This window comes from Halichoeres trimaculatus, unplaced genomic scaffold, assembly GCF_033239565.1.
Source record: "Halichoeres trimaculatus isolate MK-OKI-2021-1 unplaced genomic scaffold, fHalTri1.1 fHalTri1_scaffold_8, whole genome shotgun sequence".
Lineage (NCBI taxonomy): Eukaryota > Metazoa > Chordata > Actinopteri > Labriformes > Labridae > Halichoeres > Halichoeres trimaculatus.
Genome location: NW_027437186.1, coordinates 5,810,548 through 5,827,879, shown reverse-complemented (window position 1 = coordinate 5,827,879; position 17,332 = coordinate 5,810,548). Strand labels below are relative to the sequence as shown.

The 17,332-nt window shown below is 41.5% G+C and overlaps 1 protein-coding gene across 1 annotated transcript in view; it reads right to left on the bottom strand.

The window, feature by feature from the left end:
• The window catches only part of col13a1 (collagen, type XIII, alpha 1), a 170,831-nt gene that overhangs the window by 44,375 nt on the left and 109,124 nt on the right, over positions 1-17,332 (bottom strand). The window contains exons 7-14 of the mRNA XM_074676290.1: positions 16,439-16,489; positions 13,010-13,045; positions 10,502-10,528; positions 10,215-10,241; positions 7,639-7,665; positions 7,516-7,542; positions 6,021-6,047; positions 2,556-2,597 (exon numbers count right to left, since the gene is read on the bottom strand). Coding sequence (XP_074532391.1) covers positions 2,556-2,597; positions 6,021-6,047; positions 7,516-7,542; positions 7,639-7,665; positions 10,215-10,241; positions 10,502-10,528; positions 13,010-13,045; positions 16,439-16,489 — 264 coding nt within the window. The remainder of the gene's footprint in view (positions 1-2,555; positions 2,598-6,020; positions 6,048-7,515; positions 7,543-7,638; positions 7,666-10,214; positions 10,242-10,501; positions 10,529-13,009; positions 13,046-16,438; positions 16,490-17,332) is intronic.

Below are 17,332 nucleotides of genomic sequence, written 5' to 3'. Positions count from 1 at the left end.
CCAATCAGAGGCAATCAGGTCTCGTGACGGGCGGGGTGCCCTGTAGCTGCTTGAAGAAAAACTCACAGTCAGCGTCATAATGAATGTGGCTGCGTCCGTGGATTGGCTTCATTTCATGGTTTCAGGAACAGACGGGTGACGTGGAGGCTACATACAGCCTATGGTTGTTATCTTGATTGTGTTAGCCTAATATCCTGTGACTGATATTAAACCAGTGATGTACGTTCTTGGTCATTGTTATATTTACTTAAGATAGACCAATACGTTTTTTTTTAAGGGCATTACTGATACCAATTATCAGTAGTCAAGGAAAACCGATTACCAATAATTGGGGCCAGCAAAAGTGAAAAAATTGGCGTCAAAATTTGAGATGATACAAGCTCCAGCACTTAACTTTGTTTAAATGCCTTAAAGCAGGGATCTCAAAGTCGTGCCATGGAGGGCCAAAAGGCTGCAGGTTTTCTTTCCAACCAGAACCCCCACCAACTGATTTCACTGATTAGTCCATGCTCTCTGCTTGAAGGTGAGGTAATTAGTGAAATCAGCTGGTGGAGTTGAAAAGAAAACCTGCAGTCTCTTGGCCCTCCATGGCACGACTTTGAGATCCCTGCCTTAAAGCATATGTTAATTAAACAGCTCCGCGGCTAAGCAGCTGTCTCATAAGTTGAACAAAAACTGAAAAAAAAAAAAAAAAGAAAAAACAATAACTCCCTAAAGTTTTCTACAGTAAATCAAGTTTTCCAAAATATGGTTCTGGGTGTCAGCAATCAGATGGTAACCTGGGTGGGACAATGCTAGAGACAGAATAGTGACTGCAGACAGAGAGGCACAGCTGCACTGGAGCAAAAGTAACACAGTCTAAAATTTTATTTCTTATCCGCTGATGCGGAAAGACTGATGCTGATATGCCCAAAAATGGTAAATATCATCAGTGCTGATCTGCCTGGCTGATAATTGTCCTATCCCTAATACTTACGTCCACAAATGAGCCTTTTTATAGCCGATTTACCTATGACACAGGGGTACTAAGCGAGCCTCCTTCCATCTTATGTCATCTTATGAGTGCTGTTGAAACCTTTGTTAAGAATACCGAACACTGTCTCAATCATTTTTGGGCAGAAAATGATGCAGAGACTTCCTCAAATAATCTCAAAGAATATTACGACCTGAAATCACAGAGCTGCCATTTCAGAAATGGATTGGTTTTGTCAGAGGACCTATCAGTTTCTTTAAATGTGGTCGGGGATTTGCTCTTGAAGTTTTGCTTTATAAATTACGGACATGGTTGATTCACATAAGATTAAAAACACAGGTGTTCTCCACAATCATTACAAATCTTCCAAGGTTTTGAGGTTGAAACCATGTTAGTAGGGGTTCAACAGAAAAAACTGTTAGCTAACTTTTTTTACTTTTGAATTTTACCATCAGAGCTTTGAACAGAGACACCTCAGGATGATGAATATCCACTCAGCTCAGGCTTTAGAGTCAGAGTCAGAGTGATTTAGCATCAGTTAAAACTCCTCACAGTGGCTTTGACGTACAGCAGGCTTTTACTTTTGGAGATAAGGGGTTAGGATTTGAGAGAGGTTTGCAATTCAAAAAATAAGAAATAAAAAATAATTCTACACAGGGATAAACCAGGATTTTATTTCACCATTTCTACGAGAGGCACCACTACATTTTTATTTGCTTCTGTTTCTATATCTCTTCAACTGCACATGCCGACAAACATGTTTGTGTTTTTGACCTTTCATGGCTCCACCAGACTGGATAGTTTAAGGTGAAAGCAGGTTTTAGCGCACAAAAAACTTGCTGTTTTTAATTTCCTGTTGTACCATTCGCTTTATAGCACCTTGAGCCTCGGACTTAACTATACACTGAGGAGCAGTAGCAGCCAAACGTTGGTTAATTTCAGCAAATTGGCAGGGTTTGGGGCGTGGGTTTGGGACGAGGTTTTGGCGGCAGATGGCGGCGGTCAGCATCCACAGGGCGAGCAAAGAGGAAAGGGCAGGTGGGGGGGCAGAAAGAATTGTACCTTCAGGCGTTTTAGGATTAGAGGGCTTATTGAGGGCATGTTGCGCACGGTGATGGGCAACATCTGCCAGGGGGGGGCAGTCATAAAGCACAGGTGGCCACCGGTGAAAAAAGGTCACAGGGCAAAGGTCACCAGGAGGCCAGAGAAAGGAAACAAGGTAGGACCAGGGAGGACAGGGTGGAGGGATGTGGAGGGAGAAAAGAAATAGAACATTAGAGTGAAAAGCAAGGAAACGGGAGGCAAAGAGAGAAAAAGAAGACAAAGTCGAAGAAGAGGCACCAGCACCGCAAACTACAGGCCTGGAGTGGCAGCGGGGAGGGTTGATGTGCTGAGGAGCTCTTTGTTCTAAATGATTGCAGAAGCGTTCATACTTCTTTTGGACTGTAATACAGATTATCAGCGTGCATCAGTGTCCCCGTTCAGAGCAAACCAGGCCTTTAGATTGCAGCCGAGCAGAGGTGGGCGCCAGTCTTGCCACAAAGAGAGCAGAGCAGTACAGGTACATCAAATCCAGACTTACTGTGGCCAACTGTCCAACACAGGGCTGTACAATACGCCGCTTCTGTTGAGATGACCAGCATGATCAGATACAGGTTTAAGAGAGGGTGGTACAGGTACGATGGATTATCCTGCTGACAGCTACAAGACCCCACTGACCCAGAGTAGGACACAGCTGCATGCAACTTGCCTACTTTTCAAAAACAGTGTATATATTTCCAAAATAATGTTGCAACAAGAACCTGCAAAGCAATGACCCCGCCCTGACACCCAGTGAGGAAACAAAGTGTTCAACACGTTCCTCGATCATAAAGTCTGTTTGGAGAAGTGTTTCTGTTCTCTCAGTGTGATTAGTCACACTTTGGCTTTTCCATGGAAATATATACAGCATGTTATGAGTATAAGTAAGGGTATCAATCTGGTAAAAGTAGGCAAGTGTGCAGCTTTGCCCCTCACTTTTCCTCACTCTTCACCCAACACGTCTGGAGACAGGTGTAAAAGTATGAAGTATGAAGCTGCTGATCCAAGACTGGAATCTGTCAACTAGGTATGAAACTTTCATTTTATCTAAACAATAAATACGTTTCACCGAGGTGGCGTCTTTGCAAGAGGGCTGGCCTAATGAGACCAAACATTACCATTTACAGTCTTCCTTCCTTCTGCTGAAAATGCTTTTTGTAGGAACATGAATACTAGGATTTTAAATCTGATTTCAGCAAACCAGTGGCAGCTTTGACTTCATCTTGTCCTCTTTGGTTTGGGTGGAGAGCAGAGGGGTTGAAGAGTGCCTCGGCTCATGACCACTGGCTCTCTCTTTGCAGCATGACTTGGTGTCACCCCCTCTGAGAGTAATCTACCGGGGGGGGTGTTTGGAGGCACCCACAAACCTTCAACGCCAGAGCCTGACTGGAGCGCAATGCAGCCAGAGTTTTCAGAGGGAGCTCCTGCACAAACAGGCCCTACACACCAAGGAAGTGGTCATTTCAGTCAGTGCTGGTAACGCTTTACAATGAGCACTTACCCTTTCACACACACAGGGGAGTCAGGTTTTTAACGACTGATGAACTCCGGTACAGCGAGGTACAAGAGTCTGAGTTCATAACACTAATTAATCGGAGGAAGAGACTCCTTCACAAAATTACCCTGGAAGGCAAACTCTCCAAACACAGAGAGCCCCCCAAACTTCAGGGGTCTCACCAAGGGCCTGATCTACTAAGATCCAAAATAACAAGTGCTAAATTGTGTGTACAAACTGACTTACTTGTCTGACTAAAAAGCTTTCTGTTTTTTTGAGTAACAGAACTTCTGATTCTCTGACTAACAAGCCTTCTGGCAAACAAGCGTTCTGTTTTTTCTGACTAACAGGCCTTCTGATTTTCTGACTAACAGGCCTTCTGATTTTCTGACTAACAAGCCTTCTGACAAACAAGCTTTCTGTTTTTCTAACTAACAGGCCTTCTGATTTTCTGACTAACAGGCCTTTTGTTTTTCTGACCAACAAGCCTTCTGATTTTTTGACTATCAAGCCACCTGACTAACAAGCTTTCTGGGGTTTTTTTCTGACTAACCGGCCTTTTGTTTTTCTGACTAACTGGCCTTCTGATTGTCTGACTATCAAGCCACCTGACTAACAAGCTTTTCGCTTTTTGTTTTTTTTTTCTGACTAACAGGCCTTCTGATTTTCTGACGAACCAGCCACCTGACTAACAAGCCTTCTGTTTTTCTGACTAACAGGCCTTCTGACCAACAGTTATTAATTATTTTTGGGCGTGTTGTGAGTGATCTACTTAGACTGCTCTGATCTACTAAAATGTGAAACTGCCCGGTTTAAATGTGGATTTAACCTGTCCTACCTGCTATCACCTTATTGAGTTTGGGAGAGCAGAGTGGCTGTGACGGAAAAATGAAGTTTGAACTTTTTCTCCATTATTTTTTATTTCTGACAGTCCAAATATGTTGATACGCTCACAGAAGATGCCCTCTCTACCTCGTCCGTTATTGTACCTCTGCCTCCTCGCCACATGACCAAAGTCGTTTGTGCGCAACACTGTGCCAGTTTGCGTCTGCCTTTTAAACATGCTAAATAAAGACACAAAAACATCATCTGCTTACAGTTTTAGGTTTGATAAATCACTCTGCAGGTGCTTAATGATAACATTTGCATTTTCTTCCTCCTCTGCGCTCAAATGTTTGCATATATATTTAGCATACTCTGCAAAAAAAACGGAAATCTTATCAAGTGTTTTAGTCTTAATTTCAGTAGAAAATGTCTGTAAATCTGCCAGTAAAATCTGCCAGTGGAACAAGAGAAAAGTTAGCTGTATCAAGACTTGATTCTAGTTTTAAGTAAATTTTCAAGGAAATTTTTCTTGTTCCACTGGCAGATTTTTTTGTAACTCACTACAAGCAATTCAGACCTCATTTCTGTCTTTAAATAACTTGAAATAAGACATTTTTCTGGACTGATCAGTCCATTTTGTGTGGCTCATATCCAGTATAATGAAAATTCATGAAGGAACACGAGCTACATGCTTTAAAAGTGCCACTTTTTTCTTTTGACAGACGCAATTCTCTGTGCACCCAGATAGTAAATCAGATTTTCATGTGCTATCAAGTTTGCACGTGTTTTTACACACGCTAACCTTTAGTAGCTCAGGCCCTCAGTCTGCAGACCCTGGAAACAGACCTCCCATGCAGAGTGCTGCAGGGAGCTCTTAGAGGTGTAGGGAAAATAAATCCACCCAGGGTGAAGCTGGTTAAAAAACAGGGATTTGGCATCATTCAACCCAGAATCCTCTCTGGGTCCTCTTTCCTTTGAACTCTGTTTTCTGAATTGATGTCACCTGACCTTAAAGTCCCTGATGTTTATCACAATCAGAGGCATAATTGATGACATTTCATAATGAATGCGTGCATTACATTGTGAAGTTATTCTTAGGTGCTTCTGGAGAGCACAGAAATAGGTTGCACATGTCTGATCATCTCAGTCAGAGCGTGTCATAACTCAGAGGTTAAATTATACTGGAAATGGAGTTAGCTATCTGAAAAATCCCCCTTTACACCGGAGACTCTTATTCTTGGCAGCTTCACACAGGATCTTATCACGTCTGAGTGTGTGCCGCAGCAGGCTGCTGGTAATTGCTTTGTTTTTCTCCCAACCTGCCAAACCCCAGAGAGGACAGGCCAAAGAAGTGCTTAGCTCCGCATGTGCTACCCATCACGGTGCTACTCGCAATTTGCCTGTCCAGCTTCTGCAGTAGTTTCTCCTCTTCCACCTTCAGATTTCTGTAATTAGCTGACATTTCACATCCAAAAATGAAAATAATGTTGCACGCTGTCGAGTAAAGTACAGGAATTATAAAGCAGTGAAAACATCAGACTTAAACGACAGACTTTTGAATAAACAATCAGAAATAAATGGGTGCTTATGGGGAAAAAATCTTGATGTGTGTGTGTGTGTGTGTGTGTGTTGTGAGCACTTTCTTACCCGGTGTGTGTAGTCTCCACAAACTCCCTGAGAGAGAAAAGAGGAGAAAAGAGACTCAGTCAGGAATAAAAAGCCTGTAAGGTGGGTTCTGTTCCTGCTTGTGATGTTTTACCTATCAGTCCAACACCACTTTTTGCCCAAATGAATGAAAAAACCACATGCAAACAGCACAGAGATCATCATTAGTGTAGACGGTACAGAGATGAAGCGCTTTTGGGGGAGACGTTGGCACTGATTTGAAATGAAGTCTGCAGTGAGTGAAAAAAGAGCAAAATCTACAGTATGCTAAAAAATACCCTGATCTCCTCCTGATTGGGGAAGAATTCTCAGTATGGAGCTGGCCTGTCTAACTCACAAACTGATTCCCATAATGCAAAATGCTAATGCTGATTGACATTTTTTTTCTGTTTATTGCAGGTGGCATGGTTTTTAGAGCATTAACGCCACCTACTGGGATAAGTTACTACAAGGCTACCACAACGCTGATAATCAATGGTCTGTTTCTATCTCACAGGTGGTATCTAACTTATTTTTAAAAGGCCTGTTAGTCAGACAACTTGTTTGGATTGAGTTGATATCCTTAAATCCACACTAACTTTCCAGTTTACAGGCTTCCTAAATAACTGGCCCTCTTATTTTCTGACTAATGGGCCTTACGATTATCTTACTAACAAGAGTTCTGATTTGTTGACTAACAGGCCTTCTGACCAGCAGGCCTTCAGATTTTGTTACGTACAAACTTCTGACTAACAGGCCCTGTGATTTTCTAACCAACAAGTCTTCTGACAAACAAGCTTTGTGTTTTTCTGACTAACAGGCCTTCTTGGTTTCTGACATCCAAACTTTTGATTAACTGGCCTTCTGATTTCCAACTAACTGGCCTTTTAATTTTTTGACATATAAACTTCTGACTAACAGGCCCTGTGATTTGCTAACAAGCCTTCTGACTAACAAGCTTTCTGTTTTTCTGACTAACAGGCCTTCTGATTTTCTGACATCCAAACTTTTGACTAACATGCCTTCTGATTTTCTGACTAATAGGCCTTTTTATTTTCTGACTTATAAACTTTGGACTAACAGGCTTTCTGATTTTCCGACTCACAAATTTCTGACTAACAGGCCTAGTGATTTCTGACTAACAAGCTTTCTGTTTGTTTTTCTGACTAACAGGCCTTTTGACTGACAAGCTTTCTGTTTTTCTGACTAATGTGTTTTCTGACTATCAGGTCTTCTGATTTTTTTATGTACAAACTTCTTACTGGTGGCCCTTTTTATTTTCTGACTAACAGGCCACCTGAGAAGCCAAAAAGCAGTTTTAACAGCAGAAATAAACATGTTTACAGCCTGGTACAAAAAAAAAGTCTCCTGTGTCAACAGTCAATTTCACTATGGGCACACAGTGTTAGGGGTGCAGGAGTTGTTGTGTGAAAGGGGTTCTGGTCAATATAGTGATCTCTTTCTCTGTCAAACTACAGGAAGTAGAAAAATGTCCTACCTTCTCTCCCTTGGGTCCAGGTTCCCCCTGAAAGGTAAAGCAACACAGGTTAATGGTTCACAGCTGAGGGGGTTAGCTTCTTACCTAAAACATTAGAAGTGATACCAGAGTTCAAAAACCTACCGGGACTCCTTTAAGGCCACGCTGCCCCTGAAAGACACCAGCAGCAGGTTAGACTTTGGTTTACAGCTTCTTAATGACTTTAACATGACTCAGCACTTTGAACGGACACGGTGGAATGAGGGAAAATGTCCAGGGATCAATCAAGCTAATGCATTAGCTGCTGCACGGGTCTCTTCCAATTACTTGTTGTGGGTGAATGTTCTCATTTTGACTTCCCATCAGGCCCTGGGATGTGCCCTGTGTATGTAGCTGTCAGAGCTCCGCGGCTGGTTGATTTATGAACTCAGGGAGAGGACCCAGTAGGACGCATCCAGAGCACCCCGTGCTGCTGACCTCACAGAGTCAACACGTCTAAAGCCACTTTGTGAAGGTAACAGCACCTCCATACATTTGGCAGACACTCCTCACAGCCCTTTTCAATACAGGCGGACATTTTTCAGGAAGGAGACGAAGAAACAGGAGCTCATTACAGGGCCATTAATCAACATTAAGAGTTATTTCAACAGTATCCAACCCCACTCGGCTTCCTGGAAATGTTATCATTTATCCTGGCATGGCGTTGGACGCAGAAAGAGCAAGTCCTCCTCTCTGAAAAGTAAACCTTAGCATGTCTGATCTGGAGTCCACAGGCAGAGACATGAACGATGAAACTGCTGAAGGTTTAGCAGGATGAAGTCCAGGGAATCAACAACTTTCAAGGTAAATTCACTTTGAGGAACAGAGCCCTCTCATCCTGCTAATAAACTAAACTTCAACTGACTTAAACATATGGAAAAAATCACAGTCAGATAAAGACATTTTTAACTTTTGTCCCCCTCCCCAAAGACTTGAAGCTAATAGTAGACCTCATCTCTGAGTGCACTCTCTGCACTTTTTCCTTCTCAGTTCTTTCTTTTATGTTTTTCTTTAACGTCGAACAGTGTCTAAAACAGATCCTGTTTCTCAACTCTTTTATTCACTAATCATCTCCATTTGCATTTTTTGGCTTGGTCCACCTGCCAACCTAATGATGCTTATTCAATGATGGTTGGTGCTTAATGTTAACATCACTGGCTTCAGGGCAAAGGTTGGTTCATGACATTTCCAGAGCTGGCAATGTCGGGCTTGGAAAGCAAATGGAAGCAAACAAGTTACCCAAAAATGAGCAGACCAACCAGCTGGACATTTCTCAGGCATTTAGAAAACGGGGGGCCGGCCATGATTGGACGATTTTGGCCAAATATGTGGGCACCATTGCTTTTCAGTCAGAAAATGCAAAGAATCTCCCAGGAACTTGTTACAACTGCATATGTTTTTTTTTTTTTTTTTTTTTTAATTCTTTTGTTTAAATCGGGAAGAAAAGTGGCACATTTAACTTAATATTTGGTAGCATCCCCTTTGGAAAAAAAAAAAAAAAAAACAAAAATTCTGTTAGGGTTCCAGACCAAACTGCTCAGACCCCAGAAGGTGGAGCTAGAAACACTGCAGTCTATTGACTGGTCAAAAGAATCATCACTTCCTGTGCGACAGCGGCTGCTGTGTTTTTCCTGGCGGCACACTGCCTTCACTGAAACAAAGCTTAATGACACTTTGTATCAAAGAGCCACATGCCAATCACAAAGACAATGAATTGCTGGATGTCCTCCATTATTGCCCTTTTGCCGAATTTTCACCAAGCAGTCAGGTTTGGTTCAGTACGGTTTGGCTCAGTTTGGTACAGTTAAGCCTGATCCTGTTTGCGTTTCCACAGCAAACTGTGCCCTCTCATGGTAGCCGGCGTGTAAGCTGGATGCTAAAAGCCACAGCTGTTAAATAATAGCGTGATGCCGTAGCAGCGCGACACAGTGTACCACACTAATAAATCCAACAAAGAAGAAAGACGCGACACAGTAAACAAAGAGCATAGATGGAAGACATGCTGCATTTTGTCCTCTCTGTGATTGGCATGTAGCTCTTTGATACAAAGAACAATCAAGCTTTGTTTCAGAGAAGTCTGTGAGCAGCCAGGAGAAATACAGCAGCTGTCGGGGTAAGTGATGGGCTTTAGTTCACTGTGTTGCGTTTTTCTTCTGTGGATTTATTAGCGGGATACACTGCGTCATGCTACTATGCCATCATGCTGATGCAGCTATCAGCATCTGGCTCACACGCTGCCCACCAAGAAGGTCTGTGGAAACACAAAGAGGATCAGGCTTTACTGATCTGACCAGTAACAAACTATTCCGATCCAAGCAGGAAGAAGTCACTCTCACGGCTCGATTCAAAGCTTTGTTGATGATGTTCTGTTTTCTCTTCTCCACTGACCCTGATTTAGAGCTCCTATTTTAGCCTCTGCGTGTTACTCACTGTGAGTCCACCCCTGTGTTCCTAAATCACACCAGCGCTCTGTTTTCCTCGTAACTTTGAGGGAACAACATAAACATGCAGCTGAAGTAGCCTCCGCAGAAGAAGTTTTTTCTTTAACTTATTGAATGTGCAATGTGCTTGCAAGACATTTTTATCATGTGCATAAAAGTATGATTTCTTGTGTTTTTATTGTATTAAGGTATTTTATCTTAAAAAAAAAAAAAAGAAAAGAAATATATGGGGGTGCCTACCAAGTCTCCTTTGGGTCCGTTCTGTCCCTGTGTGAACATTAACACATAAAGCAGTAGTCATAAAACACACCAAGAAATCTGAACAGACACATTCACTCTGGATATTCAAAGCATGATTAACCCCACCCTTTAATAACAGTAATAACACTAATAGAGACAATAATAAGCATAATTACTCTTGGCTTAATTATGATCATTATCATTACAGATAATCACAGCGCTGGGCACTGCAGGAGCACACAATTTCACAGTTATTTCACTTCCACAGGAAGGTGGGGAGAACTTACAGGCTTGCCATCCAACCCGATTGGACCCTGGGATTAAAAAAAAAAAAGAGAGAAGGAGAGAAGAGGGGGATGTAAGGGCATTTGTGTGTGGATCAGGAAATGCTTCACAAAATTTCTGCTCCAACAGCTGGCCAGGGTACAGCACCCGTTTCCAAACCCAAACCTACTGCTTCCCAAAACTGTCTCAGTGTATAACTGTTTCATTAAGGTACAGAGCAGCGTGGGAGTAGATGAATCGAATAATGTTGTAAAATGAAATGAAATTTATGATCAGCTGCCATTCAGTATTGTCATACTGCGTGTCAGAGCAGGCAGGCCTTTCAATGAACTCTGAAGTATTAGTCACTCTGGACCTCATAAATACGGCCACAGGAAGACGCTGAAAATATCACTTGGCCACTTTGAGATGGAAAAAAAAAAGACACTGTGTCAGTCTGAGGCAACAAAAACGGTTAGTTTTCCCTCCAGCCGACTGGAGCCCTGCTTGGCTGCCCTCTCTGCTGCCACTGGTGGATAGAAAGTGGATTTTCCAGTAAGACATGATGAACGAAGTGTGTCATTTATACGTCCTCTGGTAACGAAACAATCTGCCTCCACAGTCTAGTTAGCAAAGGAGAAATAACGTCCACTTTTAAAGAAACTGTATTGACTGTGAAAGGGAAACACTTCAGTGGCTTAAAGAGGCAATCAACCTGCAGGGGCTGCAGTCATTTCCATCAGAAGGAGCATGCTGCTGATTTAAATACAAATAAAGTCTAATAAACAAATGTCTATTAGACATGAGTGAAAGGTAGTCACAGCAGAAAGGCTCTAGGCCTGAAGGGGGCGCTCATTTTTATCACTTAAAAGGAGAAAGTAAGGGAAGAAAAATAGGGAACAAGAGTGTGATCTAGGTGGAGCTGTTTTCAAAACCATCCATCAGGACACAGTATGAACTGCACACTGCTTTAAGCTAGTTTGAGGTTTGACTGTTTTGTTGAATCTGATTTGCATAAATTAGAGGAACACAGACACACAAATAAATAAATAAATTTGTTTCTTCTTTTTCTACTTTTAAGACAGAGTAAATAACACCAACTGACCTGTATCTAAGTCTTGCCTTCAAACAGGATGAGCTAATCACAGAGTGTAGCCATTCCCATGCACTTGGACATTCTTTGCCTGCACGTCTATTGAATTGTGTTGCACAAAGTCACATTTTGATCAGTTTTATGAGTTTTTCCCAACTGGCAGCCTGTGGTCCAAAAATATGAGACAATACCAAAGTACTAAAATCTGCTGTTTCAAGAGTCCACTTGAGGCTGGCTCCGGAAACACGGGAAGTCACACGCACACCAAGCTAAAAAAGCTGTTTTCACAGCAGAAATTAACACATTTAAAACCAGTTTCCCATCCAAATTGTTAATTTTACCATTGGCACACAGAGGGTGATTTTTTTCTAATTCGGCAGTTTAAAGTGATACTCCGAGATAGAACAAGTTGGGTCCTATCACAAGGTTTAGGACAGAAATTACCCCTACAGCAGTGTTTTTGTGCAGCAGAAGCCCAGAGCGCACGCACCAAACACCCCCTCCCTGCTCCTCTGCTGGTTTCCTCTGCACTCAGACAGGGCCATATTTTACTTGACCAAAAACACAAATAAGCAAATAAATAAGGCTCTAGTTCTCATCGTGTTGTAAAGCGGCGCTACCTCTGCTGCAGAGCCACAGCTGGCTACCAGGTGCTCGCCGCTTAGTGTATCAGTCCGCGCGCCATCAGTCTGGCGCGCACGGCGTGCCAGATATAAACAAACGTAGGTAGTCTGCCAGAACAAAGAGACATGATGAGAACTAGAGTCTTATTTAGTGGTGTTTTTGTGTGAAAGTAACGCGCTGAAAATTCTCTAAATAAAGCGTGAATGCAGACCGATGTCAGACTTTTTCGGTGGGAGTCCGTTTAGTCCGTTTGTGTTTTTGGTCAAGTAAAAAATGGCCCTGTCTGAGTGCAGAGGAAACCAGCAGAGGAGCAGGGAGGGGGTGTTTGGTGTGTGCGCCCTGGGCTTCTGCTGCACAAATACACTGCTGTAGGGGAAATTTCTGCCCTAAACCTTGTGATAGGACCAAACTTGTTCCAACCAGGAGTATCACTTTAAGGACTTTTTATAAAACTGAGTGTGGGTTGGTGACACTCCGTGCTCATGCTGGAGTTCCACAATTAACTGTGATAAATTGTCTTTTTTTTATTTAGCACAATTTTTTTTATGATTATTTGATCATAATTTCATCTCGTTATTACATTATAAAGTCCCAGTCCTAGAAATGACCTTTAACTGGATTTAATTCAGTTGATATCTCTGCTCACTTCTGGTCTTTTGTTAATTTATTCAAAAGTCATTCAAAAAAAAAAAAAAAAAAAAAAAATAGATATCTACTAAAAATCGTCAATTTGTACTATGTTACACGAATAATCCAGACATCATCCACTGCCTCAGCTCACATATGTTGCAGACATTATACGGCTGTGACTTACCGGAAAGCCTGGGAATCCTCTTGTTCCAGGTTGTCCCTAAAAATCAAACAAAAAATAAGCATTGTGTTTTTTTAAATATCAGAGGTTCCCTGGCAGACAGTTTAATAAGCAGCAAAAAAAAGATTCACTTTTCTCCTGAAACCGCTCCACAGAGGTATTTGAAGAGTAGTAAAATTGATTTTGACGGAGGAAGTGATACTGTGGGCTCTGGGGAACACATTACGCCTATGTTCAAGCATTCACTCAACACAGGAGGGAATCAGGTGCTGAAACGGAGCAAAGAAAAGACGAGACGGAGGAGCTGTAATCTAATAAACCTCTACCTTCGACCCAGAGAGCTCAATGAGTGCATGTCAGCAACAATTAGCCGGCGTGCTCTGATGGTGGCCTGTTTGAGCTTTCCTATCCTGTTTTGTTGGAGTCATATAAGACATTTAATATCCGCGGGAAAGGAGAGAAGGAAAAACAAAGAGCTTGAGGAAGACAATTACATAGAAACGTGACTAATGAAGCAGATTGCAGGGACACAGTCACGCCCAAATATTGAGCCAACATGAACATAAGGTTTCTGAAAAATATCCATCTGAGGATGTGGACCACAGGATGGAGATAAACGCTCCTGGAAAAGCTTTAAACTGGGGTTTGATTTAAGATGATGTTGCTTTCAGGTTGTTATATTTAAGGTCAATGAATAACTTCTCCTGCTTAACTCTGATGCCAACACAAATGTGTTCAGAGTTCAGAAAAATGGAGACATCCATCTGCAGATGGAGACCAGATGTGGTTGTTCATTATTTCCTCCTAAAGCGTTCCTTGAAGTCATTGTGCATGTGCTATAAAACATCATGTCTGTAAAATACAACTCCTTACAGCTCATAGTCGAGCTGTTAAGTTGAAAACCTTTCTCTAAGTGGAAAATATCTTCACACTCATCCATCTGACCCGACGACATGACAATGTGGCGTATAAGTCGAAGCTTTTGGCTCGCCTCAGCTGTCATTTCCTCCACTTCTCACTTCTCTCCTGAATTAGCTCCCTTGTTCCATCTAAGGTCATGACTGGGCTCTCCCGTGTCGGTCTCACCTGCTGGGGTAAACTAAGCTTTAAGTGTTTCTGACTGACGGCCCTCTGAGTTCAGGATGGACTCCTCCTACATGAAGCTCTCTCAGCCTGAGACCATCCAGCGTGGGCGCACTAAGGCTGAGATTATAACAACCAGCAATTGGAAAACAGATGTTGCATGCGTGGGTATGGAAGTTTGATTCCTTAACTGTGATTGGCTTTTTGCCAATGAGAGAAATGACTGATAGATAGAGTGAAGCCAAAACTTTTGGAGCTCCCCCTACTGACTGTCTGACTTCAGTAACGGTCAGAAAGCCTGTTTACTTTATTACAACAACTGGAACATGTTCAAAACTGAAACATTTCAAATGATGGTTTCTGTCGTTAAAGTTATTCAAATTCACAGGAATACAGGCTATATCTAAAGGAATAAGGCCAAAATTTCATGGGAATAAACTTGTTATTCTAGTCTACAGCTAGGCTATCAGAAGACCTATGAAATGTAGTGAGGAAAATCATTTTGATGATGCTACACCCCTCCGGGGCGAAGGTGTTTTGAGTTCAATAATTAGGTATCATTTTTTCTATCGGTTTCATTTAAGCAAGAGCTCTCCATGTAGGCCAAAGCAAGTTCCCCAGCGCTGAGGACAGCTTATTTTGAGGAAAATACGTTTGTAGCTCTTAGTCTACTTTGCTATGATTGCAGAGAGGTGTTGAATATCTTTCTACCTTAACTGAAGCTCCTAACAAAGCCCCAGTTTTTCAGCTGCCTTTTCAGGGTCCTTATACTTACCACAATGTTACACCGATGTGCCAAAAGATGAAGCAATTCCTTAATTGTGAAACTTTGTGTGCTCCATGTTCCTTTTTATACAGGCCTAGCTACTAAAATAGCATTATTCTTTCAATTTTGTAAATTTTTGAAATTTTTTCTAATACATTTAAGACTTTTTTCCCAAAAAAAAATCACGACTTTATTCATGTATATTTATGAGATTAATCTTGCAAACTTTTTTTTAATTTTTTTTATTTTTTTTATTGTTTTACCCTAAATAGGCCCTAATCTTCCGTTGCAGCAATGGACAACTACTTTAGCAAACAGTTATTCTGTACATATTTTAATCTTATCTTCTCTAAGTGTATATATATTTTTGAATTGATTTTATTTTTAATGTTTCACTTTTGCATGCCATCACTTTTGTTTTTTTTATGCTCTTAATTAAACATGCACTGATCAATAGATGCCGATTTCCTCTATTTTGGGGGATCAGCGATGGGTGATCAGGGATTGGTGATCGGCCCATCCTTACATATGAAACTGATCTTATAAACCTCTGGGGAGGTCTGACAGCCAGCCATTGTTTCTTTTTGCTCTGACACTTAAAACCAAGGACACTTTATCGGTTGTTAAAGTAAAAGCATAAAGATTTTATTGTTCAATGATTTTCAATAAAATAGAATTGAAACATTGAAGGTATATATGCTGTCAGTTATGAAAAATAAAAAAATAAAAATCGGTATTGGTTTAAATTGGTATCTGCAGGTCAGGCTTTTTAAAGATCGGTGATCTGCCAGAAAATTGTGAACAGTGCACCCCTACTCTTAATACTTCTTAATTTATGCTCTTGCTTTATCTATTTTTTTTTTTTAATTTAATCTAAACCTAATTCTGATTCTAAATAATTACTCTGAGAATGATTTAAGTGACTCTGTTGTGTTTCTTCCCAAAGCTAAATCATATAACAGTAACTGTTTAGTGCTTTAATGTTGGTGGTTAAAAGATTATGTTACTCATGGTTTATTTGTGTATGTAAACATATTTCACACCACACTTGTAAAACCCAGAGCCAGAGTTGGACCACCCCTGATCATAAGCCTGGTCTGAACAATCTGAGTCTGGTTTATGAGGCCATGCTTTCATGTTAAAAACTTACAACAGTCGAGATTTTGACACATTAAACTCGTTTTGCTCCCAGAAAGAAAACAACACCTGGTGTCTGGATAATTGCTGACCCCAGTTAGACCGGGGTAGAGTTTCTCTCTTTGATTCAGGACTAACGATACAATTCATCCACAGTTCCAGCTGTTTCCACACCCTGCCCTCTTAAGTTTTTTTTAATCATTTCTTTTGTTTTCACCCAGTCTTGATTCCATTCAGTCCTGTGAAGCGAACATCCATCCAAACAGAAACTCAAAAGCTTGGAAATCTCTCCGTCGGACTGATTTAATCAGCAGAACTTTACGTCTGTTGGGGTCTAAGAAGTTAATGTGTTCAGCAGAGGTCTACCAAAGAGGCAAGTTGATAGTAAAAAGCAAAGCGTTAAGAAAATATATTTATAGGGTGTAGGCAGAGGTGCAGACACTTACAGGAGGTCCTCTTGGTCCGATGATGGACAGACCTGGCTCGCCTGGTGCTCCCTTTAGACAGATAGAAAGAGAGGAAGAAAGAAGGTAGATAAGATGAGGACGATCATTCATTGTTTCCCTTGTCACCTCTTCTTTATATGAAATCAGGCCAAATCAGCACATTGCTGCATCCCTCAGAGGGTAGTTAGCTGTAGCAGGGCCAGATCCAGCTGCTAGCATGTGTTCAATGTACATGGTGTCATATTAAAACAAAACAGAGAGCTACATGCACACATAGTGAAGCTCTTGTCGCACTTCAACGCTCCACAGTAAAGCGCCCTTACTCTGGAGTTAGTCTGTGATCAGCTGAAGCTAGCAAGTTACTGCTAACATGCTAGCCAAATTAAAGATGCTGAAGCCTCTCTGTTGCTTGGCTCTTCACAAAAGATGGCCTTTAGTGAGCAACAATGCTGGCTTTGAACACACTAGAGAATGATGTTATTCAACCACCTGACTCCTGATCATGTGAAAGTTGGTGTGTTTGAAGATCTCATCTCGAGCTTATCGACAACAAATCTACAAATGTTGGCGAGGATCTGAAGGTGATGGTCTATAAAACATGTAGGCAAAAGCTGAGCATGGACCATCAAACCCACTTCATGCAACATGACGACAAATAAAGCCTTGTTATTTCAGCTGGACTCATACCCAAGAAGCAACAGAACAATTTGGGGCATTTTCACCCACTATCTCACATGTAGGGAGAATCATAATCCATACTCCTCAAATTTAATTGCAGTTCGCATGGCACAACCACCATATCATCTATGTCTGTGAGGAAAAGTAATCAAGCACAGAATAACAAAAATCTTCTCATCTGCTAAAAGCTCTTTTACTGTCCGTCTGTGTCTGTCC